At 46.8% G+C, this 26,819-nt stretch overlaps 8 protein-coding genes across 8 annotated transcripts; 4 read left to right on the top strand and 4 right to left on the bottom strand.

Annotated features, from left to right (window-relative positions):
• Positions 1–89: 89 nt before the first annotated feature.
• BDR25DRAFT_100895 (uncharacterized protein) lies at positions 90–1,624 on the top strand. The gene is made up of 4 exons (XM_033683437.1): positions 90–340; positions 388–850; positions 910–996; positions 1,051–1,624. Exons 1-4 carry the CDS (start codon positions 269–271, stop codon positions 1,347–1,349), a joined length of 921 nt encoding a protein of 306 aa, XP_033552054.1. The 5' UTR covers positions 90–268; the 3' UTR covers positions 1,350–1,624.
• Positions 1,625–1,723: 99 nt separating this feature from the next.
• On the bottom strand, positions 1,724–2,610 carry BDR25DRAFT_350618 (uncharacterized protein; the record flags this gene model as incomplete). The annotated part of the gene is made up of 6 exons (XM_033694722.1): positions 1,724–1,898; positions 1,978–2,130; positions 2,165–2,209; positions 2,242–2,277; positions 2,310–2,346; positions 2,559–2,610. The coding sequence occupies 6 exons, from the start codon at positions 2,608–2,610 to the stop codon at positions 1,724–1,726; spliced, it is 498 nt and encodes a 165-aa protein (XP_033552053.1).
• A 1,185-nt stretch (positions 2,611–3,795) lies between these two features.
• Positions 3,796–5,336, top strand: BDR25DRAFT_254081 (uncharacterized protein). The gene is made up of 7 exons (XM_033686276.1): positions 3,796–4,038; positions 4,091–4,110; positions 4,165–4,201; positions 4,256–4,332; positions 4,383–4,741; positions 4,789–4,884; positions 4,948–5,336. The coding sequence occupies exons 1-7, from the start codon at positions 3,813–3,815 to the stop codon at positions 5,291–5,293; spliced, it is 1,161 nt and encodes a 386-aa protein (XP_033552052.1). The 5' UTR covers positions 3,796–3,812; the 3' UTR covers positions 5,294–5,336.
• A 185-nt stretch (positions 5,337–5,521) lies between these two features.
• BDR25DRAFT_350615 (uncharacterized protein) lies at positions 5,522–5,887 on the bottom strand (the record flags this gene model as incomplete). The annotated part of the gene is made up of 2 exons (XM_033694721.1): positions 5,522–5,727; positions 5,788–5,887. 2 exons carry the CDS (start codon positions 5,885–5,887, stop codon positions 5,522–5,524), a joined length of 306 nt encoding a protein of 101 aa, XP_033552051.1.
• A 1,681-nt stretch (positions 5,888–7,568) lies between these two features.
• BDR25DRAFT_301007 (uncharacterized protein) lies at positions 7,569–8,583 on the bottom strand. Its single transcript, XM_033689485.1, has 3 exons — positions 8,544–8,583; positions 8,344–8,482; positions 7,569–8,296 (listed from the first exon to the last, which is right to left on the bottom strand). The coding sequence occupies exons 1-3, from the start codon at positions 8,573–8,575 to the stop codon at positions 7,706–7,708; spliced, it is 762 nt and encodes a 253-aa protein (XP_033552050.1). The 5' UTR covers positions 8,576–8,583; the 3' UTR covers positions 7,569–7,705.
• A 1,130-nt stretch (positions 8,584–9,713) lies between these two features.
• BDR25DRAFT_100866 (MFS multidrug transporter-like protein) lies at positions 9,714–11,938 on the bottom strand. Its single transcript, XM_033683436.1, has 4 exons — positions 11,677–11,938; positions 11,203–11,628; positions 10,804–11,071; positions 9,714–10,753 (listed from the first exon to the last, which is right to left on the bottom strand). The coding sequence occupies exons 1-4, from the start codon at positions 11,903–11,905 to the stop codon at positions 9,976–9,978; spliced, it is 1,701 nt and encodes a 566-aa protein (XP_033552049.1). The 5' UTR covers positions 11,906–11,938; the 3' UTR covers positions 9,714–9,975.
• Positions 11,939–13,836: 1,898 nt separating this feature from the next.
• On the top strand, positions 13,837–14,196 carry BDR25DRAFT_382062 (uncharacterized protein; the record flags this gene model as incomplete). The annotated part of the gene is made up of 1 exon (XM_033697753.1): positions 13,837–14,196. The coding sequence occupies one exon, from the start codon at positions 13,837–13,839 to the stop codon at positions 14,194–14,196; it is 360 nt and encodes a 119-aa protein (XP_033552048.1).
• A 1,037-nt stretch (positions 14,197–15,233) lies between these two features.
• Positions 15,234–24,865, top strand: BDR25DRAFT_382054 (putative polyketide synthase; the record flags this gene model as incomplete). Its single annotated transcript, XM_033697752.1, has 6 exons — positions 15,234–15,724; positions 15,780–16,591; positions 16,643–20,063; positions 20,111–24,731; positions 24,807–24,808; positions 24,858–24,865. Exons 1-6 carry the CDS (start codon positions 15,346–15,348, stop codon positions 24,863–24,865), a joined length of 9,243 nt encoding a protein of 3,080 aa, XP_033552047.1. The 5' UTR covers positions 15,234–15,345.
• Positions 24,866–26,819: the final 1,954 nt, after the last annotated feature.

The raw sequence follows: 26,819 nt of genomic DNA, 5'->3' as shown, positions 1-26,819 counted from the left end.
TTACAGCTCTGTATCGGCCCCCATTAATGCAGATGCACTGGATAAAAATGCCAAGATCCCGGTATCCTACTTAAGACCTTTTCCCTCCTATTTTTTTGTCGCAGAAACGCTGCAGGGCAGCATCTTAGAATTGCTGGCAATACTAGCAAAAGTTGAAGATGTGAATAGACGAAGCCTATCTCAAAGAAATTATCAGCCGCAGGTACCTTTCAAAAGTAATTTTACGATCCACCCATCGGGTTTTACGGTCACGTGATAGTCACTGAATATGGTATCGGGCTTTGAAGATTGGGCGCAGATTGCAGATGCATCAACTCATATTCAGAAGCTACCTTTCCTTGCATGTTCAATCTCTCTCTTCTCTCAGCAATCTCTAACATCTCCTAGATCACCTCAGGCCTCTTCTTCACCATCGCACTCCTCTCTGCATCAGGACGCGTCCTCCTCAAACTCCGCTACCACCGCCCATTCAACCTAGATGACTGCATCCTCTTCTTAGGCACCGCCTGCCTCATTGCAGGAACCGGCATTATGTACGCTCTTATAAACGACATCTACCTCGGCATGGCACTTGCAGCGGTCCCAACACTCTCTCAGCGTCTACCAATGTCGCAGCTACTGTCCTTAGTATCCAGAAGTATGGCATATATCGATTCGTTTCAGTGTCTTTGTTGGACGGCAATATTTGCAGTGAAGTTTGCGTTTTTAGCTTTCTTTTGGAAGACGGTGGAAAGAACGGTGGGCTTGAGGAGGTATTATTGGGGGGTTGTGGTGGTGATGGCTTGTGCGTGGGTGTATTTGGTGGTTAATCCGTTTTTGGCGTGTCCGTATTTTGGGATAGAGGCGAGTAGTGAGTGTTCAGTGACTTGATTTGCAAGATGTTGTGAAGGTGTTGCTAATGAGTTTCAGCAAAATGCTCAGGACCGAAGAAAGATCGTCTTTATATCACGCTTTCTTACACGGGAACCGTTATAGATTGCGTCACCGACTTCTTAAGTACGTTCATCCCGTTTTTTTTAATTTCGGGAGATTTCCCTAATGTTTGGGTAGTTGTCACAATCCCCGTCCTTGTCCTCCACCGGGTTCGAATAACCCTCCGCCAAAAACTTGCAGTTGGGACATTCATGTCACTCTCCATCGTCATGATTATCATCTCCATCGTCCGAGCCGCAGTGCTCTTCAATCCTCAGGGGGAAATCCGCGATGGTCCCTTGCAGACGTACTTGACGCATGTTGAAGCGTGTGTAGCCGTTATAATGGTGTCGTTGACTGCGTTTCGAAGTCTCTTTAATTTGGAGAAGGAGGAGAAAAGGAGACTAGAGAGGTTGAAGTGGAGTCCAGGTACTTAGGGAAGGGAAAAAAGAGATAGAAGGGAGGGTTCGGGACGGGATCTTAATAGCATAGAGTTTCCAGAGATGCTAGGGAGGACAGTGGTGAGACTTGAGACTTATGGGGAGGGAGATTGGAGGGCCAGGGCTTTGTCCTATGATGGAAACTGTGAGATGAAGTCATGTGCGTCGTCAATATCACGATGCGATATTCCGGATGCGCCAAAGTTCGTCTGATTCCGGATTTTACAGGGCATCATCAGTCGAGTATAAAAACTTCATTTCGTGCTACTTGAAGTCGTGTTTCGACTACCTTCGACTTATTGATATATCTTAGAAACACCGAAACAGGTCATATCAATATCGCCGAAACACTTAAAAAAGCAATCTGATGCTTATGGTATCCACAGTATAGTATCCGAACCGCTTCTAAAATCTGTCCTCGCCGAATCGATTCGTATCCATCCATGTTCAGCTGTCACTGAAAGAATAACTGAACCTGCAAAATCCGCTCTTGACGACAAGTACACGATCTCTACAGGCACGGTAGTAATTCTGTTCTCAAAGACTCTAATTATCAATACAGGATATAGGATTAGCAACAACTAGCACGGCCAGTAATTTGCCTGAAAGATATATAAAAAGGAACCCCTGTGCCAGATTTAGGCCAATGGGAAATGCAAGAGCAAAGTAGAGAGGAGGGAATAAGTTAAATAGGGAGGTTGCTAGAGTTGAACAAGCACACGAAAGGGAGTAGATAGGCATTTGCATCATGTTACGTAGAATATGATTAGGGTATAGTCTGTCACAACTCCCCTGCTGGAATCAGAGTGAACGTCAATAAGATGCCATTTTCTGAATTGAGGTACTCTTGCCATATCCTAAGTTAGGCGAGAAGACGCAGTATTTTAACGTTTCGACTTTCAATATCACGAATGCACACAAAACTCTATGCGTCGAATCCAGCGTGGCCATCCGTACGTAACGGAGTAGTTTTGAGGCTTTACGGTGTACTGCACTGTTCTGAGTAGATAAGGGAGGGTTACTAGTAGTACACTGTAACGGGTGAATAAATAGATTGTACTGTACTGTACGGAGTATAACAGGCCGTTTACGGGATATCTAATGTGAAGCTAGGAGGAGCACTAGGGTATGAGGAACTAGATTGATTGCTAAAGGAGTGTACCTAAGGGTCTATATAGATGCAAAAAAGGGGTAAGTCTTGGCAACATGCGGCTATCGTGAGATTCATGCGTGAGCCATGCGGGAGTACTGCAAACATCTAACCTAATTGGGAGGGAGTAGTAGGAGCAGAGGTGAATTAATCATCCTCATAAGCTGAACCTCTTACTTTTTAATGCACTTATCTAGCTTGTTTACAATTGCTGCTTGCTATCTTATTATACACCTAGTTCTTCTACAGCCCTATAGCCTTAATTATTGCGTATAAGAGGCAGCTTCTATTAATTAAAACAGTTTGTTTAGCGTGTAAGAAGCACCTCTTGCACACAAGGTTGCTAAGATAGTAAGGATGCTAAATGCTCTTATAGAGCGTTCGGTAGAGGACTTAGCCTTGCTGCTGTTATTACTTAAGCAGTTGGTTAAGTAAAGGATCCTTTGCGTAGACGTCTTTAGCTAGATTATAAATTACTAATAAAACCCGCAGGATTAGCACAATCTGGATTTATTTCTGACTACTCGAAGGCCCCTCTGCGCCCACTGCGCTTTCTACCCCTCCTGCAGCCACGCTGCACCCCTCCTCTACCCAAAATCTATACAAACCACCATAAACGGCTCGTATTAAGGCTTCGCATACAGTTACTGTACTGACAGCCACCTCCATACTTACTAAATGGTACCAAATATGATGCACTGCAGTACTGTACAGCCGGGTGTACTAACGGATGGCCGCGTTGGTGGAAACATCAATGTGTTCTTTGCTTCGTGCAGCCTCAACCCCATCCTCTGCTCACCTTATACTTTCTTAAACACGCTAAGCGCTCAATCTAATTGATCCCAAATAAATAACCGAATTTACTGAGGCAGATTTGAAACTATGGAGGAGGGATCGGGATCGCTGTTTTGAATGGTTAGGGGTCAAATCCTTCCAGCTTCAGCCCCGAAACCCGAATCGAAAACTGTACAAGCCTATGAAGTTAGTCTATACCACAAGGATCATCGGAGCTGATTGCTTTTATCTAGCAATGTATACTCTACGAGGCGATTTGGTTCAGCTTTCCTTCATTGTGACTCGAAGTAATCCAGTTCTGAATTTGGCAGCCGCCAGGAATGCAGGGATGAGGCGTGCACGTCCACGGATAGATCATATCACGATACGAGGCCAAAGCACTCGATTACTGAACGCCCCAGGCGCGGACATGAGTTTAATGCTTTAACTCCGCGCGGAAATACTATAGTAGTAGATAGAGAATATAAAATATCCATTCGAACTCTCCCTTCCCTATTTGTTTTAGACGCCCAAATATGGCTTTAAATCCAAAAACTCTTTCTCAAGAGCAGCTTGCCATTCTCGCGAGTACTCCCGTCATTCCTCCTCCAAATGGAACGACTTCAAATTTCACGAATCCAGAGACACGAGTACAACTGCAACTAGTGATCACTTCGGTCTTGCTGGCACTATCGTTGGCCTTTTATCTGAACCGCGTTTATGTTAAGATTTGTCTGATGAACCGAGTGTCTTGGGATGACGGTAAGCCATACCTGCATCTCTCAAAGCTCTTGCTAATCTACGAAAACTTAAGCGACACTTCTAGTTGGAGTAGTATGTGCGAAATGCACCAAAATTACTACTCAATTATGTGCTTATTGTCGTTAGCTCTTAAGCGTAACGTACTATGTCGCCTGTACATGGGGTACGGCTCAGTTTCGTTCACCTTTCCTCCTTGTATACTTACCCTGATATTTAGCCATCCAAAAGGGGCACATGGCACGCCATCTCTGGGACATCAATCGTCTCCAGGCCTTAAGTCCAAACCTTCTCGTAGTACGGTACCTCTTCTCCACCTAATATTGACGAAATTGACAATATGTCAGACGACATACCTCATGTTCGTCTTACCACCCATCGTGCTAGTATTCCTCAAAGCCTCATTCTTCATCCTATACCTCCATCTTTTCGAATCACTTCGATGGGTCCGAATCTGCTCTTGGATCGGGCTATGCTGTATTACCATCATCCATGTAGTCTTGGGGGTATACTCTTTTACAGTCGCAAGTCCTTATCGTGCTGATACATGGGAGCACAAAGCCCTCGAAGTTGGAGTCCCTGCATCGCTTCTTGGTTTGATCGTGGATGTGTATATTCTCGTTATTCCGACCATTGCCATATCTAGGCTTAATATGTCACGAATGAGGAAGATTGGCACATTGTTGATATTTCTTTCGGGTGTTTTGTACGTTTCCCCTCAGTAAATTCGGGAGATACTGAGACTTCGTTCAGGGCCTGCGGTTGCTCGGCATGCAGCATCTACTTTCGGTATGCGTTGAAAAATGAAAAGGATAAAACTTGGACAGATGTTCTTGTCAATATCGCAACGTAAGTTACTTCGCGTTTCTCTAGATAGCAGGTGGACCTATGCTGATCACGGTCGTGCCTCAGACTCTCGGAAATCCTCGTTGGGATCATGTGCGCATGTGCACCAAGTGCATCCTTTGGAGCCAAGCACCCAAATTCGATATACCGCATAGTCCTTCGAAAGATTATACCTGATTATAGAGCATTGTGCTGGAGCTGGAATGTCACTGGTGTTAACAGCGGCTTCTCAATGCGCGAGGTAAGGCGCGGCTCTATTGACGACGGACTAAAGTCTACGGATCGAAAGTACATGAGATTCTTTACTATGGAGAATTTAAGCCAAGCATTAAGCACGCCTCGCGATCCATTCGTCTCTATCCCCAATATGATTCATGTAAAATCGACACTGGAGTTAGGGTCGCTAGGTTAGATTGTGGGCCAAGGTTTCGCGCTAGTTTCAGCCTTGCTTTGACACGATGTTTATTAAAAAAAAAGGGCCAAAGAAGGCACATAAACATGCCACATAGTGATTCCAATGCTCAAAGATCACGGTCTTAATTACATCGCCATACATGCTTATTGGTCTGACTCATGGCTGATAGATCATTCAAGCCAACTCCCTCATTGCTAGGTTCCTTATAAGTCTCTAGAAAATATATTAGCGGGTCGATAAAGCGATAGAAGAATTGAACTGGAGTATAGGAATACCGTGCAGAGCCATGGCAAGTTGAACTAAGGTTTGAAGCGGTATTATGGCTGTCATGATCTGGCCAAGAATCCATTCATCCTCATTATTCCCATCTAAGGCATCTTGATTTACTTTCTGGGCGACTAAAATAAAAATGAAATGATAAATATACTGCGCTAAAAATATCATAAGGAAACTTCGTCAGTTCACGTGTTTCAAATATAGTCTGAGTATACTAATCTTGTCTTGGGATTGTTGGTAGATATGAGTACCTGTGCTATCAATAATTGTTCTGAGGAAGCCCAGCACCAGCACCGCCAACATCGGGTCCCGCATTTATGTTATCTCACGAGCCATAACCTCTGAAGGATCCACCGAGCGTCGGCAATAGGTAATACCGATTGCTAAGGAGGGTTTACCCTGCTGCGCTACGCTCCACAAATCACTATAGAGGGTCTAAGAGAAAATAATACAAGCTTTAATGTATCTTAGCCGCTGTTGTTAAGCAAACTTTCTTTACTTCATTAACATACTTCTTTATTACAAGATACCTCTAACTGCTTACTGTACAGACTAAAGATTGCCTAAGGCTTAAACTATTATAGACATTTGCAATTTTAATTAAACCTCCCTCTTTCCACTGCCTAGGCGCGTTAAATTAATGTTTACGTGACTACACTGAATTTCCTCCTCTATGCAACCTGGCTACTAGAGCAGCCAGAGGCAAGCTAAAAGCTAGAGCTAATTATGTACAAGCAGGCAAATTAGCTCTAGCTCCTAGCTTGTCTCTAGCTGCTCTAGCAGTTAATTTGCGTAGGCGAAAGTAATATTTGCAAAGTGTTTTAGAACAAGCTTTAGTAGTATTGTAATGTCTCGGCGCAGCTGGCAAATACCTAGTAACAGTATTGAATTGACGAAGAAGAAGAACTGTGTCCTCACTACGGAACTAGGTTTTATACCATCACACCTAGATAGCTTAGCCCCGCTTGCAACACGGCTGATGTGTACTGCAGTTTGCTGCAATTTGCTGCAGATTACTTCAGTTTTCAGAAATATCCTCTATGCCCTCCCTAATCCTGCCAGCTAATCCCTAGCTAATACCTCTGGGCACCAGCCCATTACAAGTGTACTATACTCTTGATTTGTAAGTTTAGCTTTCTTAAAATGTAGCCACTCCATAGCTTAGTCGCTTAAGTTTTACTTGCACCTAATAAATATATATCATGTCGTAGGAAAGAAAATATTAAAGAAGGTTAAAAGCTAAATAGAGATACATACAAATTTACTCTAATTCTCCTTAGACGCTCTGCAGACGGTTGCAAAAAACGTGACAACATTAGCCATAGTGCTGTGGTGGGCCTAGGTAAACCCCGGACGAGCGTCTAACCCGTGATATAACACTTATGCATACTACGATTTGTCACATGTGACATTGATTCACGTGACCCTAAGTCAGCGGGTCATTGACTTGACTCACCCGTTTTCTCTGAAGACTAGTGCATACCTGATTCGGCCTAGCACCCTTCTTATTCCCGATATAGTTGCCTTAGAGGCTCTTGACCTCTAGAGACCTTACATCTCAGCTCAATCGACCTAGTTTGGCTCTCACCACTTAATTGACTACTCGCAACTCCATATGCCCTCCTCTATTATCCATCAGTTACATAACTAACTCTGAGATATGATTCGGGCTGCAAAGTAAGCCGAAAATCAAAATTCCGACAAGGTTTCTTCCCTGGTTCTTTTGCTGGGCCGGGCAATTGAGTTTTCATTCTCGGACAGCTGATGCCTTTATCGCAGGGGGTTAGTTATGTAGCCGACAGATAGTAGAGGAGGGTATATAGTGTTGCGAGGAAACCCAAAGGATGAATTTTTGCATGATGATTCATAGCTACTTAAAACGTGACTTTCTAAGTCGAACGACTATCTTGAGCACGTGACATGGGTCAAGTACCTGGGTCCCTAGATACTCGAAGAATTAGCTTCATTAAATAAAGTGCTCGGGAAGAGATGTTGTGGTTTCATCTTATCTCGGTATATATGGACTCTATTCAGTCTTAGATAAACCGTTCATGTCGGAAAATATCTTCTCTAGGAATATACCTAGGTAACTTATCGCGAGCATTCCCTGAAGTTTGCGGATAACACAGGAAGCTACTCATCATCCATCTCCTTTCCATTGAACCATTGTGATTTACCACATTCAAAGCAATATCCCCACCCGTTATGGCTTCTCTCCACGTACGTTGAAGGCTTCTTACAATTAGAACATGTACATTTCGTGACCGATAGAAATCGCTCATGGAGCAGAACATCTGCCGCGAAAGATGGAAATTCGCGGACCAACTTCGCAAAAATCGGAGACCGCGTGAATTTTCTCATTCCAGGATGACGGTGGATGATGGAAGCAAGTCTCGATCCCATCTGAGTACCATCGTCCATGCCGATGCCATAGTAGGCTTCGACGCCAACGACAAGGTTGGAGAGAAGTAATTCAATACCTTCATCCATGTTCCATACAGCTTTCTCAAGATTTTTCATAGCCTCGCTTCGAAGGCGCTCGATGTCGTACTTGTCCGCCACTATGAAGATCTTGATGTGGGGAAGAAAAACATTGCTCGGATCATATCCGATCATTTCTTTGATCTCCTCGTCGTCATAATGGTCGGTGTACATATACTTCAACACGAACCGAAAAGCGTCGGGGTCGTCATCATGCATTTCAATTGCGTCCGTCTTTGCTTCCTAATCAAGATGAGCCTATGAATGCATATTAGGGGCTTCAATCTTGCCTTGTAAGGTCCTATAAAGGCATTCAGAAACCACTTGGAGTATATTGCTAAAAGTGCCCGGTGTGCCTTGTATTCCCGTATTTCACCTCCGGATACTTGGTGAATTGTGACATCGGAGAGACGGGAGTCATTAAAGAGGCTGACAACGGCGACTTGATAAGTATCATTCATGATATAATACCTCGAGGCACGGCGCTTACTTTGTGATTGAGGAGCTGCTGGGTTGTGCCATGTTTGCTGTTAGGCACAGAGAAGCGAGGTTTGCTGATGAGGCGCAGCTGATCAGAGGCAACGTTGCGAAAGTGCACTAAGTCATTCCGGACTAGCGCCTCTCTCCGGATCCTGGAACTTGTATACTTAACTCTTCGAAAAGAAGAGTATGTGTCGGGGGATGTAATTCTAAGTAGTCTGGTTCAATGGCAGAAATAATTGAATGTAGAGGAATTTATTCTTTAGCATTCTTGCTAACATAGCAGCAGAGGTTCAGGGAATGCAAACTGGCGCTCTTGACTGGTTTTCTCTAGCTCCAACTCATGCTCTATCCTATAACGCAATATGATCTGGTCTTCAGGCTAAGATTCCTGAAACCTGGAGATATTGGCCCGCTAGGTCAGATATCATGATCATAGAAGACGCAGTTGCATAGCCCACCCATCAACCGTCAATCTGGTCAGATTTGTATGCGCACCTGGTGACCTGATGCTCCAGCGTTACCACGTAATATAGTGAGGTATTTTCGCACCTCTAAGTTTATCTCTCTCTCAAATGCACCATTTTACTTCCACAAAATTCCACATTCTTGAGTGCGGAAGAACACAAACAGAAAATTTGCGTAATGTGTAGGTTCTGAGTAGAGTTTCCAAACTAATAGGCCATCATCTACTACACAAACTCCATAGTAAGAGTAGACGACCTTCTTCCATTCTAGCTCCTTGGTGTGTTTGCTTGCGAGGCGCTCGAAGCCATCTACGACGGCCCTTCAGGAGTCTCAGAACCTCATATTTGTCGGCGAGAGCATAGAGCTGAATACAGAGGAGCATGGTAGGCGTAGGCTATTCGCTTGCAAGATCCTGGTAATCGTTGTAGATCTCCATGACTGGTTTCACGGCTTCCGTTCTCACGTTACGGGAGAAATACCTAGTAAACCTGTTCTCCTTACATACTTAAAAAATCGCCTCTAGGGTTCGCATAAACTAAGCTCACTGTTCGCAAAAATCGCCCGACGAGCAAAGTACTCCTCGACCTCGCCCTCGTAGGTATCTACGAGCTCGACAGTAGAGAACGAGGGGTCGTCAATTAGCCTAGGAATGAAATTGGCGTTAGCGTGTGTAAGCTTGTGGATGCCACGAGCCTTGTGGACTAGCACGTACGTTTTAACCCCAACTGAGTCCGCCATGGAGCGAATAATCTGCGCAGATATCTTGGTTGGGCAAGAATGGAGAGTTGGAGAGGTCGAGTAGCTTGCGGTAGGGACAAATTGTGGGAGAAAATTGCTTAAATAGTGCGGGCTGGTGTGCCGGTGACGGGTAATTGGCCGAGCAGTCAGTGTTGTGACTGCTCTTAATCAATGAACGACTTTCCGAGTCGTACGTAGCAAAGCACCCCAGCCATAGGCAATGCATTACAGGTCTTTCACTCCGTAATTATGACTCTCCGCTCCGTCACCCCAGGCTCGTCCGGATCCTTCGACTTCGGGACGTGATGCCTCCTCCATTCGACACCAAGAGTAGCAAGCAACGCCAGGCCTGAGCCAATGATCGGTAGCATAAATGCTTCCCTCGTAGCTGCACCGTATGCCTGTCGCACAGCGTGTACAAGGTTACCTTGAATTCTCGATACGAAATTCGTTGCGCCGTAAGATATGATGACATCGACGTTAATATTTGGGATCTCTGCTAAATGCTTGTGCAATGCATTGGAGAATATGGTCTGAGCGGCGCTAACGGCTAGTGCTCCCCCAAGTCCCTGAAAGAATGCCATCAATCCATTTCCAATAGGTATATCCTTCTCCGGAAGAATTTGGACGGCCGTAAAGGGGACTTGCACGCATAGTCCATATCCGATACTCGCAATAAGCTGGTACCCCACGATATGAGCATCGGGGCTATTAATGTTGAGGGTAAAGAGGAGACCGCATCCAATAATCATTAATGCGGCGCCACCCCACATGAACGGCACGTAGACGCCAGTTTTAGATATTGCGACTCCTCCAGCAAAAGCGAAGAGCGAATTGGTGACGACGAACGGAAGAATGTAAATTCCGGATTTATGTGGGCTGAATCCTTTGACAGATTGGAAGTAGAAGGGTAGGTAATATACAATAGTCGTTGTAGCGAGGAAAACGGTGGTTTCAAAGAGGCAACAGGCAGCGATAGTTCGCTGCGTGAGGATGCGAACTGGAACAATTGCCCTTCTTATGTTAGTAAAGAGAGTAATATATAGTGAGATTGAGAAACATACTGATCTTTCTGGTAGTATTGCAATATGATAAAGATACAAAGCAGAATTCCGAAGGCAAGGAGTGGTCCCCAAATTCCCGAGTAAGACCAGGGCTGCGGAATGCTCGCTCTTTGTAAAGCCAGCAAGAGGCATGTTACCCAAGAAATGAGGATACTAGCTCCGAAAGGATCCAATGTCATTATTTTCTTCTTGAGAGGCTGTTCGGTAGCAACGCGTTTCGGCTCCGGGAATGCGAAAATGATCATAGAACCTGTGATAAAGCCAATGGCTGCCCTTCTTGTTAGCTGGAGTTCTTTGAGTTCCTTGGGCTTATGGAGAATCAGCATGGTCCATTCTTCGGATATCCGGGGTATTTTTCCTCAAGATCACATTGCCATAGTAATGAAGCGAGAAACTCACGAAGGTTCATCCAAAAGCAGAAGCGCCACGTTACCCGCGATTCCGCGAAGACGCCACCGAGGACAGGTCCGGCAATCGCAGCAACAGAATACATAGTTGCGATGATGGAAAGATAAACAGGGCGTTTAGGTTTAGGAATCAGATAATTGATCATCAGAAGTCCACCTGCAATGATTCCTCCAGCCCCGGATCCTTGGATTGCTCTTCCCGCAATCAGAATACGGGATGATGTGGAAGTCGCAGCTATGACACTCCCCACCTCCAGGATGATCGTAGCGGTGACAAAAATGTGTTTGATTGGAAACACTTGATAGAGTCGAGCGTATGTTGGCTGCAAGGCGATTTGCGTCAAAAGATATGCTCCTCCATACCATGTCAAGTCAAGGAGGCTGTCGAACTCGGTTGTTATCTTTGGAGTCGCGGTTGCTTGCTCAAATTAGCAGTAGACTCGAACAAGACTCCATTGAATCATACCAAGGATGTGAACGTCTAATGCCACCAGGAACACAGCTACCATTAGGGCAACTGTGGCTAGAGCAAAATGGAGAGTATCCGGGTAGATTTCCTTCAGGTCCGACTCCCCAGAGAGCGCGGATGGCTCAGGAGGAGTTTCCACGACTTCAACCTTCTCCAGCTCCTCAACCTCGGGTATTGTGCCACTTTTCCGATCCGGGTTTGGCTCAATGGCATCGGCGCCACTCATGGTGGTGTTTGAGGCTCTGGAGCCAGGACCTGGTGTTGAGGCTCGTGAGCTTAGCTATGGCATTAGTTTCGGGGCATGGCAGTGCGAAATAGGTTGGTCGAGCATTCCTTGTTTTCAGAAATACACATCCGGTAGATCCGTGAGTGAGGGGAGACATGTTACAGGCTGATAAGATCGTATGGTCAGTAATTAAAAGCCAACAGGGAGAGTGAGGCACATATAAGCGCGCCTCGGCAGATGGGAATGAATTAGTCGCGGAGCTCAATTTGGCTCTGAATTTGGGAAAGAGAGGTGTTCTCTATCATCTCTGCGGGGGTCTTGGGGGTGCGCTTCACATCCCGGCTTAAAGGATTTAGAGTGCATATACCCGGAAAATGGCTTCATCAAGAACCAAAATGCTGGAACATCCTAACAGCAATTGCGAATTGGTCCCTCTCACACTCGGAACGGGATTGCTCATGATAGTTCAGTTTCAACCCTCGCCTGGAGTACACATTTGACGAGCTGGGGTTCTTGCGGTAACCGGAATCCCCAGAGTGTGAAGGTGTTGCATTGCGATGCGTTTACATTCCGGTGCTGTGGTATCGGAGAAGCAGGCGCGACATTGCTGTGCCATGGGAACCGATACCTCTCAGGGCTAGCACACCGGAAGACTGAGGGCAAACAACACCTGCATTCTCCATTGCCAGGTCTGTTGTAGGGAATGTCTAGTTAGGCGTCAACACAGGACGGCAATGGGCGGTATTTTGTTATGAAGGGCTCGCGTATCCTCGTGATAAGGCGGTCCTCATAGGTGGCATCTCCCACAAAACACCGTTGAGAGATTGCTGGATGAAGGAAGGGGTCTGGATGGAAGACCCAGATGGGGAATGCCCTTACCCAAAGTGGACACAGAGGATGAGCGGAAGCTATTCCTGTCCAGGCCTAGTTTAGGACTGGAACTCAACACCAGCCGTCGCATTACTCCTTGTCTACACATCTCGCGTTCTTCTCTCAAGATCCAAGATCCTTGGCTCCTTCAATTCCTCTGCACACTACGCGCTCTTGTTCAATGCGACGTTACGACACCACCCGTTGTACGCCTCAGATACTCTACGTACCGGTTTAAGAGCACTCCTCATTCGCTTACCGGAATATATTGCCTTTCATATGTGGTGCAGATGTTGTTAATCTAAGCCTATCACTGCGTTCGCGTTGTTTCACACTTCGGCCCCTCTGCAACCCCGTGGCTTTAAGTAGCTTCCTAGAAAGGAAATTCCTTCGCCTCCTCCAACCGTTCCCATTATGGACACCTTGACTGCTGAGCCCCACACGCACATCCAGCAGCAAAAATGGAGGCGCGTAGTACAAAGTGCTCGGCTCAAGTCACAAATTCCATGCTAGCCCAATCGAAGCCTATAAACGCTTGCTGCAAGGACTAATAAGCAAATGGGTCCTGTAAACGTCGGACCTGGGGTTGCGGTCTCAGGGCGCTCAATCTTACCTCTTTGCTACCAACACTGAAATTTCCGATCGCGCAAATCATCTGTCGAGAAGGGAGATGCCCCCATTGATTCCCACAATTCCGCGTGACGAGCCTCGAAGATCTGATGGTGAACCAGAAAACGGAACGAAGGTTATCTGCTTCATGGTCGTCTTTTCTCTCTTCTCCATAGTCGCTGTGACCCTCCGAGTAACCTCAAAATGGATTCAGTGGAAGAGGCTGACATGGGACGATATCCTTCTTTTGGCTGCCGTACTTCAGATGCTGGGCATGAACATTCTGTTCGTAACAGGCAAGTCCTTCCTCACAAATACCCACTGTGGATAGGTTGAAAGGAGGCTAATTTACATCAGCGATCAAGTATGGAGGGTTCGGACACCATACTTCGGATTTAACTCATGAAGAACTTGCCTTCTTCATGAAGAGTTACTTCGCAGCCGGATTAGTCATGCCGACTTGCTACGCAACTGCAAAACTGTCTATTCTTTGGCTTCTCAATAATTCGATCTCACTCAAGAGCTTTCGGAAAGTCGTGCGCGCCCTTACAATTATTGTCCTATGTTGGTGGGTTTCGACCATCTTGCTTGACACATTTATCTGCTTTCCCATCAACTCAAGGTGGAATCCGAACGTCAAAGGAACTTGCAACAACAAAGTCGTCCAAGTCGAGTATTTTGCCACACCAATTCCCTGGATAATAACCGATTTCGCTATTCTAATCGTCCCGTTGCCAGTTCTGTGGTCAATGAAACTGTCTCGAGCACGGCAGATTGGCCTAGTGGCGCTGTTTGGGGTTGGAATTGCGTGAGTATGCTCTATATAGGTCCGCATTCTGAGGCTGACATATCACTGGCGCAGGACTTGTGGAGTGGCATGTAAACGGTATGTCACGTTGCTCAAAGTTCGCGATGATGACCTCACCTTCAGTATGGTGGAACCTTGCGTATGGACTATCATTGAAAGCAGCACCACAATCATATGTGCTGCCCTTCCAGCGTCGACGCTTGCTCTAAAAAGAGTCTTGCCAACGGAGGATTTCACTCGGGCTATCGAGTACTTAGAGGATCGATACTACGAATGGAGAAGCAAGAATGACGACAATAGAGCTCCCGGGTTAAGGGGTGTCCAACTAGTTGATGAACCTGAGATGTCTCCAGCTGCAGAAATATCGACCAGGCGACTGGAAATCACCCCAATTTAATTTTCTCGCCCCAGTTGAACTTAGTTATCAAGAACAAAAACGGTCGAAGGGATCATTTCCTAAAGCAATGATGAACTTTCGCTAAGGAATCTACTGGTAGAATCTTTAATGTCAAAACCGAACCTCTTTTCTTTTCCAAGAGCTAAGGAATCTTCGTGTTCAGTCTGGGTCAAGGGCACGGTGATTGAAATTGCGGCAGGGGAAGATAGCGCAGACTAAGTGCAAGACGCGTCTCCACCTGAACTTGGGAGCTGGAACGGTATCGCTTAAGCGCGTCAATCTTGATCAATCTTGATTGCCTTTGGAATATCATTTCACAAGCTTACAACCTGAACCCTCGAACATGAGATACATTACGGCACAGCCCTCTATTATTTCCTACTATATTGCCCCATCTTAGTACATGTGGGGCCTTCACGATTGGAGGGATCACACTCGCTACCCTAGCAAGGCCTCGTTCGGCGCAAATCCAACTCAATGAAACCGAGCAGGGGTGTCACGAGGATCCAATTAAACGTCTTTGGAATTTGATTGAAGCATCAACCCTAATGTCGCTCACATGGAAGATACCGAGGAGTATCGGCTCCAGCAATGCGGCACAGAACGTGGTTCATTTAACATATCACGGAGATGGGTATAACGATCGAAAACTGAAGAGCTTCCAGATCGAATTGCCTTGAGATCGAAATACCATTCCAGCATGGATTCCTGAAAATCTGTCATTTCTGCAGTCAGGCCTCCTGCTTTGTTTTCGTCATGGCCTGTGGAGAGCCTATTTCCATCGCCGTGGTTGGGATAGGATGCAGACTTCCTGGTGGAGCAAACAATCCTGAGGCTCTCTGGTCGATGCTTGCAGAAGGCCGCGATGCCTGGTCGGAAATACCGGAAGATCGATTTACTTGGAAGACATTTTTCCATCCATCACCAGAAGCACAAGGTTTCATGAATCATCGAGGAGGACATTTCATCCAACAAGATGTTAGAGCGTTCGATGCAGATTTTTTTGGAATCTCCCCCCTTGAGGCACGGGCGATTGATCCTCAGCAACGGCTCCTCCTTGAGACATCATATGAAGCAGCGGAAAACGCTGGTATCCCCCTAGAGGAATTTAAAGGGACAGACACAGCCGTTTTTGGTATGAAATATGAGTTGTCCACACAAATTCACGAAAAAGCTAAAGTAAAGAATAGCTGCAACATTCGCTAACGATTATGAACGCTTGTTGTCGAAAGACCCCGGCGACCTCACACGATACCACCTCGTCGGAACGGGAACTGCAACTTTCGCTAATCGAATATCCTACACCTTTGACCTCAAAGGCCCATCAGTGACGGTAGATACCGGATGCTCTGGAAGTCTCGTCGCTCTTCATCAAGCATGTCAGAGCCTACGCAACTTTGAATCGAGCATGGCCCTTGCAGGAGGCGCTGTGTTGATATTATCGCCCGACCAAATGATTGCAATGTCGCAGCAACAGATTCTGAACAACGAGGGGCGTTGCTATTCGTTTGACTCTAGAGGCCTTGGATACGGTCGCGGTGAAGGCGCCGCAATGGTCCTTCTCAAGCGTCTCGACGACGCAATTCGCCACGGTGATCAGATTCGAACGATCATAAGGAACACTTATGTCAACCAAGATGGCCGGACTACCGGAATAACTCTCCCAAGTCAGGATGCCCAAGAGCGACTTGCTCAAGGCGCTTTCCGCGATCTCAACTTCACCCCTGCAGACATTCAGTATATAGAGGCTCACGGGACAGGAACACCTGCTGGCGACGAGGCTGAAATTGGCGCCATCAAAAAAATTTATGCTGTCCACAAATCTCGAGATCACCCATTACTTGTGGGTTCCATGAAACCTAATATCGGGCATCTGGAGTCCGCGAGCGGTGTAGCAGGCTTGATAAAAACGATTCTATGTATGGAGAAAAGCTGCATTCCCCCAAATCTTCTATTTTTGAAGGGCAAAGAAAGCTTGCATCTAGATCAATCGAGCATTGAGGTAATCAGAAGGACTTGGATACTGATCTCCCTCTTATTGACCGCCATATAGATTCCAACCTCACAAGTCCCATGGCCGTCTTCAAGACCGAAGCGAGCTGTGGTGAACAACTTTGGCTACGGAGGCACCAACGCCATGGCAATTCTAGAAGAGGCAGATCTAGCCTCACTTGCAACCTCTACCCCCCGCCAAGCTATTGCGAGGAAATTCATTTCCGAAACTCGCTTTCCTAGTCAGAATCTATTTCTAATTTCGGCAAAATCAGAGGTGTCACTTTCTCGATACCTTGATGCCATGATGACATGGCTTCGAGGAAGTAGACCTCTGAATTTCGCCGGCCTTGCGCTCACCCTGTCATTGAGGCGATCTGTTTTTCCATGGCGGCGTGCAGTAATTGCGAATAATCTCGCCTCATTAATAAACGGGCTAGAAGAGAAGACCCGAGTTCTACAGAAAGACCGCAAATCTTGCGTAGTATTTGTATTCACTGGGCAAGGAGCACAGTGGCCGATGATGGGGCTTGACCTCATGGTATACCCCGAATTCGCACGATCGATCCGTCTTTCGGATGATATACTTCGTAACCTCGGTGCATCTTGGAGCCTTGAGCGCGAACTTCAATTAAGCGGTGAGATGTCGAAGATCCATGATAGCAGGATAGGACAACCTGCTACAACTGCCGTTCAGGTAGCTTTGGTAGATCTGCTGAAGACCTGGAACATTACCCCTAAAGCTGTCATTGGGCATTCAAGCGGTGAGATCTCCGCAGCATACACTGCTGGTTTTCTATCTCGCCAAGGAGCTCTTGAAGTTGCATACCACCGCGGCTTCTTAGCAGAAATAGCAAAAGAAAAAATTGATGTGCCTGGGGCAATGCTAGCGGTGGGTTCAAGTGAGAACGAGGTACGCAGTCGAATGGGCGTATTGGGGATATCGGATCGGGTCACCCTTGCCTGCGTTAACAGCCCTGCATCCATCACAACATCTGGTGACCTAAGCGCTATTTTGAGGCTGAAGGCAGCATTAGAGACAGACGGAATTTTCACTCGGCATTTGAAAGTGGATGCGGCGTATCATTCCCATCACATGGAATCGGTAGCTTGCTACTATCGTTCTAGACTTTCTAGCCTTACTACCGCCGCCAAATCCCTCGGAGTGGAATTCTACTCGACCGTGACAGCTCAAAAGAGAACCTCCAGTTTCGGTCCAGAGTACTGGGTTTCTAATCTTGTCTCACCGGTAAAATTTTCGAATGGATTAGAGGCAATATGCCAGGATTTCAGCAACGCTGAGCACCTCAATTTTGTCGAAATCGGTCCTCACTCGGCACTCAAGGGACCCATACATCAAACCTTGTCGGCATCGAGTGTTTCTCTCCCCTCTTGGCTATACATCCCTACTCTAATTAGGAACGGGGATGGGGTAATGTCGTTTCTAGAAACAATTGCTGCCCTTTTCGAAACAGGTGTCGATGCAAAATTTTATCCGCAGCACGAAAACTCATCCCTAGAGGCCATCACTTCTTCCATTCGGGATCTTCCGCCTTACCAATGGGATCACTCGAAGATCTTTTGGCATGAACCCCGTCTGAGCTGGGATTATAGGTTCCGGCCCTTTTCCCCGCACGAGCTATTAGGCACTCGGACTTTGACGTCTCCAGAGGATGAGCCGAGTTGGTGTGTTCTCCTTGGCCGAGACAGTCTTCCATGGCTCGAAGATCATCAAGTGGATGGCTTCGTCATCTTCCCTGCTACAGCATACTTGGCTATGGTAATGGAAGCTATCCGGCAGTGGAAGCGTGGCAGTAACTTTCCGGATACCACCTTTAAATTTCGTCGAGTATCGTTAAAGCGTACACTCAGCCTACCAGAATTGCCCAACCGGGTTGAGATGGTCCTCACCCTGAAGTTGAATGACACTCTGTGGTCTGATTTTCGGATTTTCTCCCTATCGGACGGTAATTGGCGAGAGCACTGCCAGGGACAGATCAAAATCTTTTCGACATTAGGAGTGATGGAAGACCGTGAACAGTGTCAAGAGGAATCCCTTGTTACTCGGCAACAAAAGCTAAGCCTGCAACATTTCACTGAACTATGTTCAGAGAAAATTAAACCAGAAACCTTGTATGAGACGTTACGACTCCTTGGTAACGAGTATGGATCCTCATTTGCCTTGATTAAGAAAATTTCGGTCTCTCAGTCAGCGGCAATAGCCACAGTCTCCATTCCGGATACAGCCACTATCATGAGAGCGAATTATTCGTCGCCATACATCATCCATCCCACTGTATTAGATGCAGCCCTGCAAACTGCCGTTCTTCTCTTCTCAAGAAAACAGCGCATTCGTGCCGCAATGCCGATTGCTATCCAGGGCATTAATGTATCACCACGCAACATCCACCCAGCCGGAGTGGAGCTTATAGTCACTTGCGAGCTTCGGGATGTTTTTCTAAACTCTGCGACGTTTGACCTCGTAGGATTTCAGGCAGACACATCTGGAGAGCTTCAACCCGTATTTTCATGCTATGGTGGTGAACTGCGGGCTACCAGTGAACGGACAAGCGCTTTGCAGTCCAATGCAGAGGATACCGTGTTTGAAATGAGATGGAGCATAGATCCTGCTTCGATAACCGCCGAAGATTTAGAATCTCTGGATAGAGAACCGGAGCTTGACATCGAACAACAAGAAAGAAAGCTTAAGCGCCTCCTGAACGCAGCTAACTTCTTCAACCAACAGGCGGCAGAACAATTGAGACATTTAGATCGGAGACCAGTGGACTCTTATGCAGGTTTATTTGATCTGATGGCCAGACATGCAAAATCCGGGAGCACAGAGAATCTACTAACCAACCAGCAAGACGTTCTTCACGATCTATCGAATTTAGGGGTGGAGGGAGAGTTGCTTGCACGGGTGGGACCTTCTCTTAGCTCCATCCTTACTGGAGAAACCGATCCACTCGGGCTATTGCTTGAGAATCAACTGCTTTATCGAGTCTATCAAGACGACTGCACACGCCGTTGCAATACTTATCTCATCAATTACATTCAGCATCTGGCTTTCAAGAACCCTGCCCTCCGAATTTTGGAGATTGGAGCAGGCACTGGCGGATCGACGATCCCATTATTCTCAGCCTTGAGTCCGACTGGTCAAGCATTCGCTACAGTCTACGACTTTACGGATGTTTCATCGGGTTTCTTCGAGCAAGCTAAGGTAGGTTTGAAAAATTGGGAAAATCTCATTACAATGAAGTCGCTAGATATCGAGAAAGACCCCCGGAAACAGGGGTTCGAGGAACACTCTTACGACGTGGTCATCGCTGGCAACGTCCTTCATGCAACCCAAACAATCTCGGTTACGCTTTCGAATGTACATAAGCTGTTGAAGCCTGGGGGTGTCCTGGCTTTAACCGAGTTGACCAGGAGCAGTGCCATGTTTGATATGACGTTCGCTCTTCTCCCTGGATGGGGTTCGAGTAAGACCACAAGCAACTGCATTGTCCTATATACTAACTTCAGCTAGGGAATAACGATGGAAGATATGATAGCCCCCTACTGTCCGTCGACAAATGGGATACTCGCCTCCGCCATTCTTCATTTACCGGGGTTGAGTTGGCTGCATATGACTTTCCCGGACCATCCCGTAGAGTTGCTTTCTTGATTTCCAGAACCAAGATTCCATCCGAATCGAACGGCTATCACGTACATCATGCAAAAGTACTGAATCACCTTCATCCAGATCATCTGGGTCACCAGCTAGTCGCATCATTGCGTAAACAGTTAACTTGCGTAGGATGCCAAACAGCGAGTGAATCATGGTCCCATGATGAGTTCGACAGCACCGCAACATATATCATTATCGATTCCTCAAGCAACCCCGTCCTAGCAAACTGCGCAGAAGAGCCTTTCCAAAGGATCAAAGTCATTTTAACCAAAGGGGCAAAGATCGTCTGGATAAATCTAGCCGATTCCAATGCTACACAAGATCCCGGAGGTAGCTTAGCAGCTGGGTTTGCTAGGACCGCTCGGTCAGAGTACGAGTCGATCGATTTGGTTACGATTGATGTCCAGCATGACTTCAACAGTTGCCATCAAAGAATAACTACTCAATTGGCTCTCATTATTTCCCAAGACAATAGCTCTTCCAAATTGAAGATTGCGGAATTCGAATATCGACTTGTGAATGGGAAATTGCATATTCCTAGGATCGTTAAAAATGAAAAACTTGATGCAACCATATCGGACACTTCCCTTGATAGGCAGAATGAGGCTACCGACTTTCACTCACATAGCCGCCCCTTGAAATTGAAAGTTGGTACTCCTGGTCTACTTAACACGCTTCAATTTATAGATGACGATGGTCCCTCAAGTCTTGGATTTGATGATGTGGAAATTGAGGTCCATGCCTGCGGGATCAACTTTAAAGATCTTTGGATTGCTCTAGGCCAAATGAGATCAACGGATAACATGGTCGGTGAATGCGCCGGAATAGTCAGAAATGTCGGCGAAAACTTCATCGACAGGTTCAGCATCGGAGATCGAGTATGTGCCCTAACAGCGACTCCATACTCCAGCAAAGCTCGAGCAAACGGGCATGCCGTCCATAAGCTGCCACATTCGATGTCGTTCATTACCGCAGCATCCATACCAGTAGCTTTCTGTACAGCCTATTACAGTCTTGTCAGAGTCGCACGTTTACAACATGGCCAGCGTGTTCTCATCCACGCTGGTTCAGGTGCGCTCGGGCAAGCGGCAATCCAGATTGCTCGATCTTACGACGCTGAGATTTTCACAACCACGGGCACTGTATTCAAGCGGCAACTCCTTACAAGCGAGTTGGGCATTCCGGAAGATCATGTTTTCAGCTCTCGAACAACGGCCTTCAAGAACGGTATCCTTCGAATGACGCATGGGCAGGGAGTAGACGTTGCTCTTAATGCACTCTCGGGTGAGATGCTACATAGCACCTGGGAATGCATTGCTGAAATGGGTACCTTTGTGGAAGTCGGGAAGATGGAAATCCGTCGAAACGCGCAGCTTGATATGGAGCCTTTCGATAAGAACATCACTTTCGCCTCCGTGGATATGATTCTGCTAGCACGCCGCCGACCTGATATTGTCCAAGGGATTCTTAGTATTGTCCTCTCTATGTTCGATAATGGCACTCTACAGCCGGTATTACCAGTCACCGCAACGCCCATCTCCGAAATCGAGACCGTGTTTAGAATGATGCAAGCGAGGAAACATACCGGGAAGCTTGTGTTGGATACTGCACCTGGCAAGTCAGTATCCGCAAAAGTACAACCGTTGCGCTTGAAAGTGGATGGCACGTACGTGATAGTTGGAGGTCTAGGGAAGCTTGGGAGACAGATTTGCAGTCACCTCAGCGCTCTCGGTGCCGGATATATTATTCTACTCTCGAGGCAAATCTTCCCACCACAAGACCAAGCCGAAGTCGAAAAAGAGCTCAGCAACAAGAAAACCCACGTCCGCATCATATCTTGTGATGTTAGCAAATTAGAGGATGTGCGGAAGCTCTCATGTGAACTTTCTACTGATTTCCCGCCTTTAAAGGGGATTTTGCAAGGTCCTATGATTCTTCGAGATCGAAGCCTTTCCGACATGACAGTCGACGATCTACAGTCATCGATTGCACCAAAATATCAGGGCACGCAGAATTTAGTAGAGGTTTTCCGGAATACAGACTTGGACTTTTTCGTCATGCTATCTTCGCTCTCGGGAATTGTTGGTCTGCCAGGACAGGCGAATTACGCAGCCGGGAATACGTACCAAGATCACGTTGCTCATGGAGACGACTTTGGATGTTGGAAGAACGTTAAGTCGCTGGATATGGCGGTACTATCTGACACTCATGTGATACCAAAGGAACAGCAAATGAAGCTTCTTCGTAGAGGTATTCTGTCGATATCGAATGAGGTGTTATTTCCTTATCTGGACTATGCAATGGACACACGAAAGACAGGGGGATCTACAAATCAGATTCTCATCGGACTGGATATGCAGGCTGCATCAGAGGACAACAAGTCCTTCTACTCCAGAAACCCAATCTTCAGCCAGGTTTTTGCTTCAAATCAGCATGGTCGAGTTTCTCCGTCATCCACAATCACCAAGACCCCCATCGAGAAGCTCCAATTGCTTTGTCTCGAATCTCCAGAGGACAGGGGAAATTTAATCGCGGACGCTATCCGAGAGAAGGTTTCATTGCTGGTGGCAATGAATTACGACAATATCAACATCGCTACTCCAATTGTGAATTTTGGGCTGGACTCGCTGATCGCGATTGAGTTGAAGAATTGGATCACGAAAGTTTTACATGCTCCCATGCAAACTTCCGATATTCTAGATTCTCCAAGTATCGCGGCGCTAACCAAAGTAATTATGCAAAGAATGGAACCAATTGTGTCCCAGGTTAAGGATACCGCTGGTGCCCTACGAACTTTAGACTTGCACCCCAATCTAGACGAGAACTTGGCCAACCCGGACGACTTGTGTACTCGTGCCGAATTACCAAAATTACCTCTTCCAAGTCTTGAAGCCACCCTAGAGACATTCCAGAATTCAGTGCGATCTTTTGCTACCCGCGAGGAACTCATTGCGACCCGTGCAGTCATTAACGAGCTTCTACAACCGTCTAGTGTTGGCCACAAGCTGCAAGCTCGTCTGGAGAGGCTCGACCGTGACGCTGCCACTCAATGTTGGCTAAAAAGTATCCACGACAAGACTTTCTGGCTTGAACGACGAGCTCCTCTGCGACCGAGCATGAACTTCTTCTCGACCCATGCACTTACAGAACGTCAGTATGGACAAGCGGAGAAAGCAGCGCTCATCTCTCTTGCCGCCTTTGAGTTTAAGCAAAAGCTCGACAGAGGCGAGATTTCGCAAGATATCGTCAATGAGGAACCGCAATGCATGGAGTCGTTGGATTGGGTTTTCAACGCGTATCGTAGGCCAGGATTGGGCTGTGATACTACCCTAAGATTTCCTGGAAATGATTATATCGTTGCGATGAGAAATGGCAACGTCTACAAGATTCCACTTTTGGAGCATGAGGCGACGATTTCTCACGCTAAATTTACTGCAATTTTCCAAACAATCCTCCAGGATGCTCGAACGGATACTTGCTGGGCAAGCGTTTTGACTGCAGACGAGCGAAATCAATGGGCAAAGGTGAGGGCTCTCGCGATCGACGCAAATCCTTCTAATGAGGAATATTTCTCTGTGATTGAGAAGGCGCTTTTCGTTGTATGCTTGGACGGTGGGGCACCACAAACTTCAGAAGAGCGTGTGCGGCATTTCCTTCTTGACGATAACCGTAATCGGTGGAACGACAAAACTCTCTCTTTTATTGTGTGCGAGAATGGTGTGTCGGCGTTTTGGTGCGAGCATTCCATGATCGATGGGACGACGCTCGAACAATTAGCTCAAGCTGTCAATCTGGCAGCAAATGATTCCTTGGCATGTCCTACAAAGAGGGATGTTGACATCATGGAGGGTCGAGACTTTGCACGATATACATTCGTATCCAATTCCGCCATCAATGCGCATATCGACTCGGCCCGACAGCAATATCTCGAAAGCATCAAAGATGTGGACTTTTCAACACTCCAGCTACCAAATTTTGGTGAGCGCTTTCTACGGCGGCACAAAATTCCACCAAAAGGTGCCCTTCAATGCATTATATCTCTCGCGGCAAAACGACACTTCGGCTACAACCCTGCATCTTATGAGGCCGTCTCCATGCGCTCTTTCCACCTTGGACGTCTCGACATCTACCAGGTTCACACTCCCGAAATGGACACCTTCGTATCGGCCACCGAGAATCCACATCCAAATCCTGAATCTATGTCAGCTCTCCGAAAGCTGCTTCACGAAGCGGCCAAATCTCACGCCGCGGGCCTTGCAAAGACGTCACGCGGACGGGGCTGGGATCGCCATATCTCAGCTCTCCGAGCTGTGCTAAAGCCCGGCGAGGAGGAACCGAAATTCTTCCGGGATCCAGTGTATGTGAAAACGAGACCAAGAAAGGTGTTTGTTAGTTTTAGCAGGACAGGGAGTCCAGAGTGGGGGAGTGTCTGGAGGGATCCAGAGGCGCTTTATATTGGGGTTGAGGTTTTTGAGGACAGGTAAGTTGTATTTTGATGAGGTTCAAAGTTCAGACCACAAAATATGTAGAGGAAACTTACTAACTGCGGATACAGGTGTAAGTTATGTGTAACTAATGGGCTGGGAAGAGCAAACGAGTTTTGTAGGGGAGTAGAAATTGCAGTGGATCTTGTGAAAGGGATCGTTGAGGCGAGTGATTGAGCGAGAAAGGAGAGGTTGGGTTGGATCCTTCTTATCTTCATTGAATTTTATGCTTTCCATTTGTTAATCTTCACCAATTTTCGGATTGTATGTAGCGTTGCTTGCCTCACGTGTGGGCAGGTAGTCCAAGAGACCTCCATTCAGTAAATGAAAATTATAGATGCCCCACAAAACACCGAGGATAGACGCCGTTCCCACTGCCGAATCCAGCATGGTAAGGCGGCCCATCAGGAGAGGGGCCAAAAGGTAAACTTCGCCTCACCTTCAGTATTCGAAGATAGCGAACCCTTCATCAACACCTAGCATTTATGAAAAAGGCAAACCTCTATGTCGAAAGCTCTAAGGCAATATATAAATCATGGCGCAATAGTCTCCGGACTCCGACAATTGATTGACCCGTCTAAATTCATTTAGTGAGACTTGGTATCGTTACACGAACCCAGAAACTGGGTCTGGCAGCCATGATATCGGGATTATTGACTCCGAGCAGTGGAAACTTCAGAATCGTACCAGTGAGAAACTGATATAATCATACTCGGGGTTGTCCCACGGATGTTGGTGAGTAAGGCGTTGGTTTCGACCCGTCCAGCTGATATGAGTTGAAAGCGAAGAGCTCGTTCGGTTCGAGAAGTGCGCGGTGTACCACTCGAATGACTCAAGATATCGAAATATCCGACAGACCGGAAAGAGAATGTTGAGCAGTGGCCTAGAGCCGACCATTGATGTGGTGAAGACTCGGATGCAGGCTTCGGCCATGACGCCGATTGACGCGGGAACAATGGTATCTTTGTGGAGTCAGAGACGTTCTAGGATATACCCTTGCAGGAGTCCCTACATGTGATGTCCTCGCCGTGGACCTGAAGCGAAAGTGTATATCGCATGCACGCCACCCCGCAAGTCCTAGTCTCCAAATTAGAGACGTCGGATGTGAAGGACTTTACACTTCTTACCCTAACCCCAAGCTAAATATGACTGCGAGAACGCGCTTGTCAGATTTCGAAAGCTTCATCGACGATATAAGCGGGATTGGGCTTATAATTAGGGCGAAGTCCGTGAAAACGCACGGAATCAAGACGATGTACATTTGAACTCCTGCATTTGGTTGACAGAGACCTTGGAATCTCAGCATGAGGGGTCGACAGGAGGAGATCTCGAGAAGCAAGAACCCGATGCACAGGCAAACGACAATTCCAGCGATGATGCGAACCACGAACCGAAATTGTTGCACGGTGAAGGTGTTATACAGCAGGACGAGAAAGGATAAACGGGAACTAGTGAAACACAGGGACATGCTAATTCTGCTAGCCATGTCGAGCTTAAACTGCGGTCAGGTTTGGGGGTCTTTTTGGGAATTTGCGACATACCTCTCGGAATGCAATTAGTTCTTGATGAGATATGGACCGCACATGTCGTCCAAGACCTGCCTGTTTAACGGCTGTTGCCCTTTTAGTAGCTGCATCTCGGAATAGTGGGCCATGGCTTACCGATGCTGAAAAGCATATTGATGAGTATTTGTTGAATCTAGTGGGGGTAAACAAGCTGAAAGTTGCTTTACTTTCTTTGCCTGGCGAGAGCTTACTCCGGCGAACAAAAGAATGTAGTCATCCACACCAAGCGGGGCCTTCTGGATTCTTCGTGATACCAGTCTCATAATTATCGACATGAGGCCAAGCACTGTGAATGCAACTACACAGCCGTGAATAGCCCATTCACGACTCTCTCCTCGCGCCGTCCGCCCATAAATATGTACCAGCTGCGACATAGGTACCTTCGACGATGAGGCTGTGATGACAGTTCTCTGAAACAGGAGCGAAGTTGGTGGCAAAGGAATGTACTCCATTACTTCTAAAAATTGGGGCCCCCGTATATATGCATGGAAGGCACAGCAAACTTTCCATGCACGATCG

Source organism: Lindgomyces ingoldianus, assembly GCF_010093535.1.
Source record: "Lindgomyces ingoldianus strain ATCC 200398 unplaced genomic scaffold BDR25scaffold_5, whole genome shotgun sequence".
In the NCBI taxonomy this organism is placed as follows: domain Eukaryota; kingdom Fungi; phylum Ascomycota; class Dothideomycetes; order Pleosporales; family Lindgomycetaceae; genus Lindgomyces; species Lindgomyces ingoldianus.
This window is presented reverse-complemented; position numbering and strand designations above follow the sequence as displayed.

What these genes read in the sequence shown, in the direction of transcription:
- BDR25DRAFT_100866 (XM_033683436.1), bottom strand. Translation starts at nt 11,905, where the DNA reads ATGAGTGGCGCCGATGCCATTGAGCCAAACCCGGATCGGAAAAGTGGC. An exon ending in ATTAGACGTTCACATCCTTG is followed by an intron (nt 11,629 to 11,676) that starts GTATGATTCAAT and finishes AATTTGAGCAAG; the next exon opens with CAACCGCGACTCCAAAGATA. An exon ending in CAATACTACCAGAAAGATCA is followed by an intron (nt 10,754 to 10,803) that starts GTATGTTTCTCA and finishes TAACATAAGAAG; the next exon opens with GGCAATTGTTCCAGTTCGCA.
- BDR25DRAFT_100895 (XM_033683437.1), top strand. Translation starts at nt 269, where the DNA reads ATGGTATCGGGCTTTGAAGATTGGGCGCAGATTGCAGATGCATCAACT. An exon ending in TTCAGAAGCTACCTTTCCTT is followed by an intron (nt 341 to 387) that starts GCATGTTCAATC and finishes AACATCTCCTAG; the next exon opens with ATCACCTCAGGCCTCTTCTT. An exon ending in TTGCGTCACCGACTTCTTAA is followed by an intron (nt 997 to 1,050) that starts GTACGTTCATCC and finishes ATGTTTGGGTAG; the next exon opens with TTGTCACAATCCCCGTCCTT.
- BDR25DRAFT_301007 (XM_033689485.1), bottom strand. Translation starts at nt 8,575, where the DNA reads ATGGCACAACCCAGCAGCTCCTCAATCACAAA. An exon ending in AGCAGCTCCTCAATCACAAA is followed by an intron (nt 8,483 to 8,543) that starts GTAAGCGCCGTG and finishes CGCCGTTGTCAG; the next exon opens with CCTCTTTAATGACTCCCGTC. An exon ending in CCTTTATAGGACCTTACAAG is followed by an intron (nt 8,297 to 8,343) that starts GCAAGATTGAAG and finishes CATCTTGATTAG; the next exon opens with GAAGCAAAGACGGACGCAAT.
- BDR25DRAFT_254081 (XM_033686276.1), top strand. Translation starts at nt 3,813, where the DNA reads ATGGCTTTAAATCCAAAAACTCTTTCTCAAGAGCAGCTTGCCATTCTC. An exon ending in CCGAGTGTCTTGGGATGACG is followed by an intron (nt 4,039 to 4,090) that starts GTAAGCCATACC and finishes CGAAAACTTAAG; the next exon opens with CGACACTTCTAGTTGGAGTA. An exon ending in ATATTTCTTTCGGGTGTTTT is followed by an intron (nt 4,742 to 4,788) that starts GTACGTTTCCCC and finishes GACTTCGTTCAG; the next exon opens with GGCCTGCGGTTGCTCGGCAT.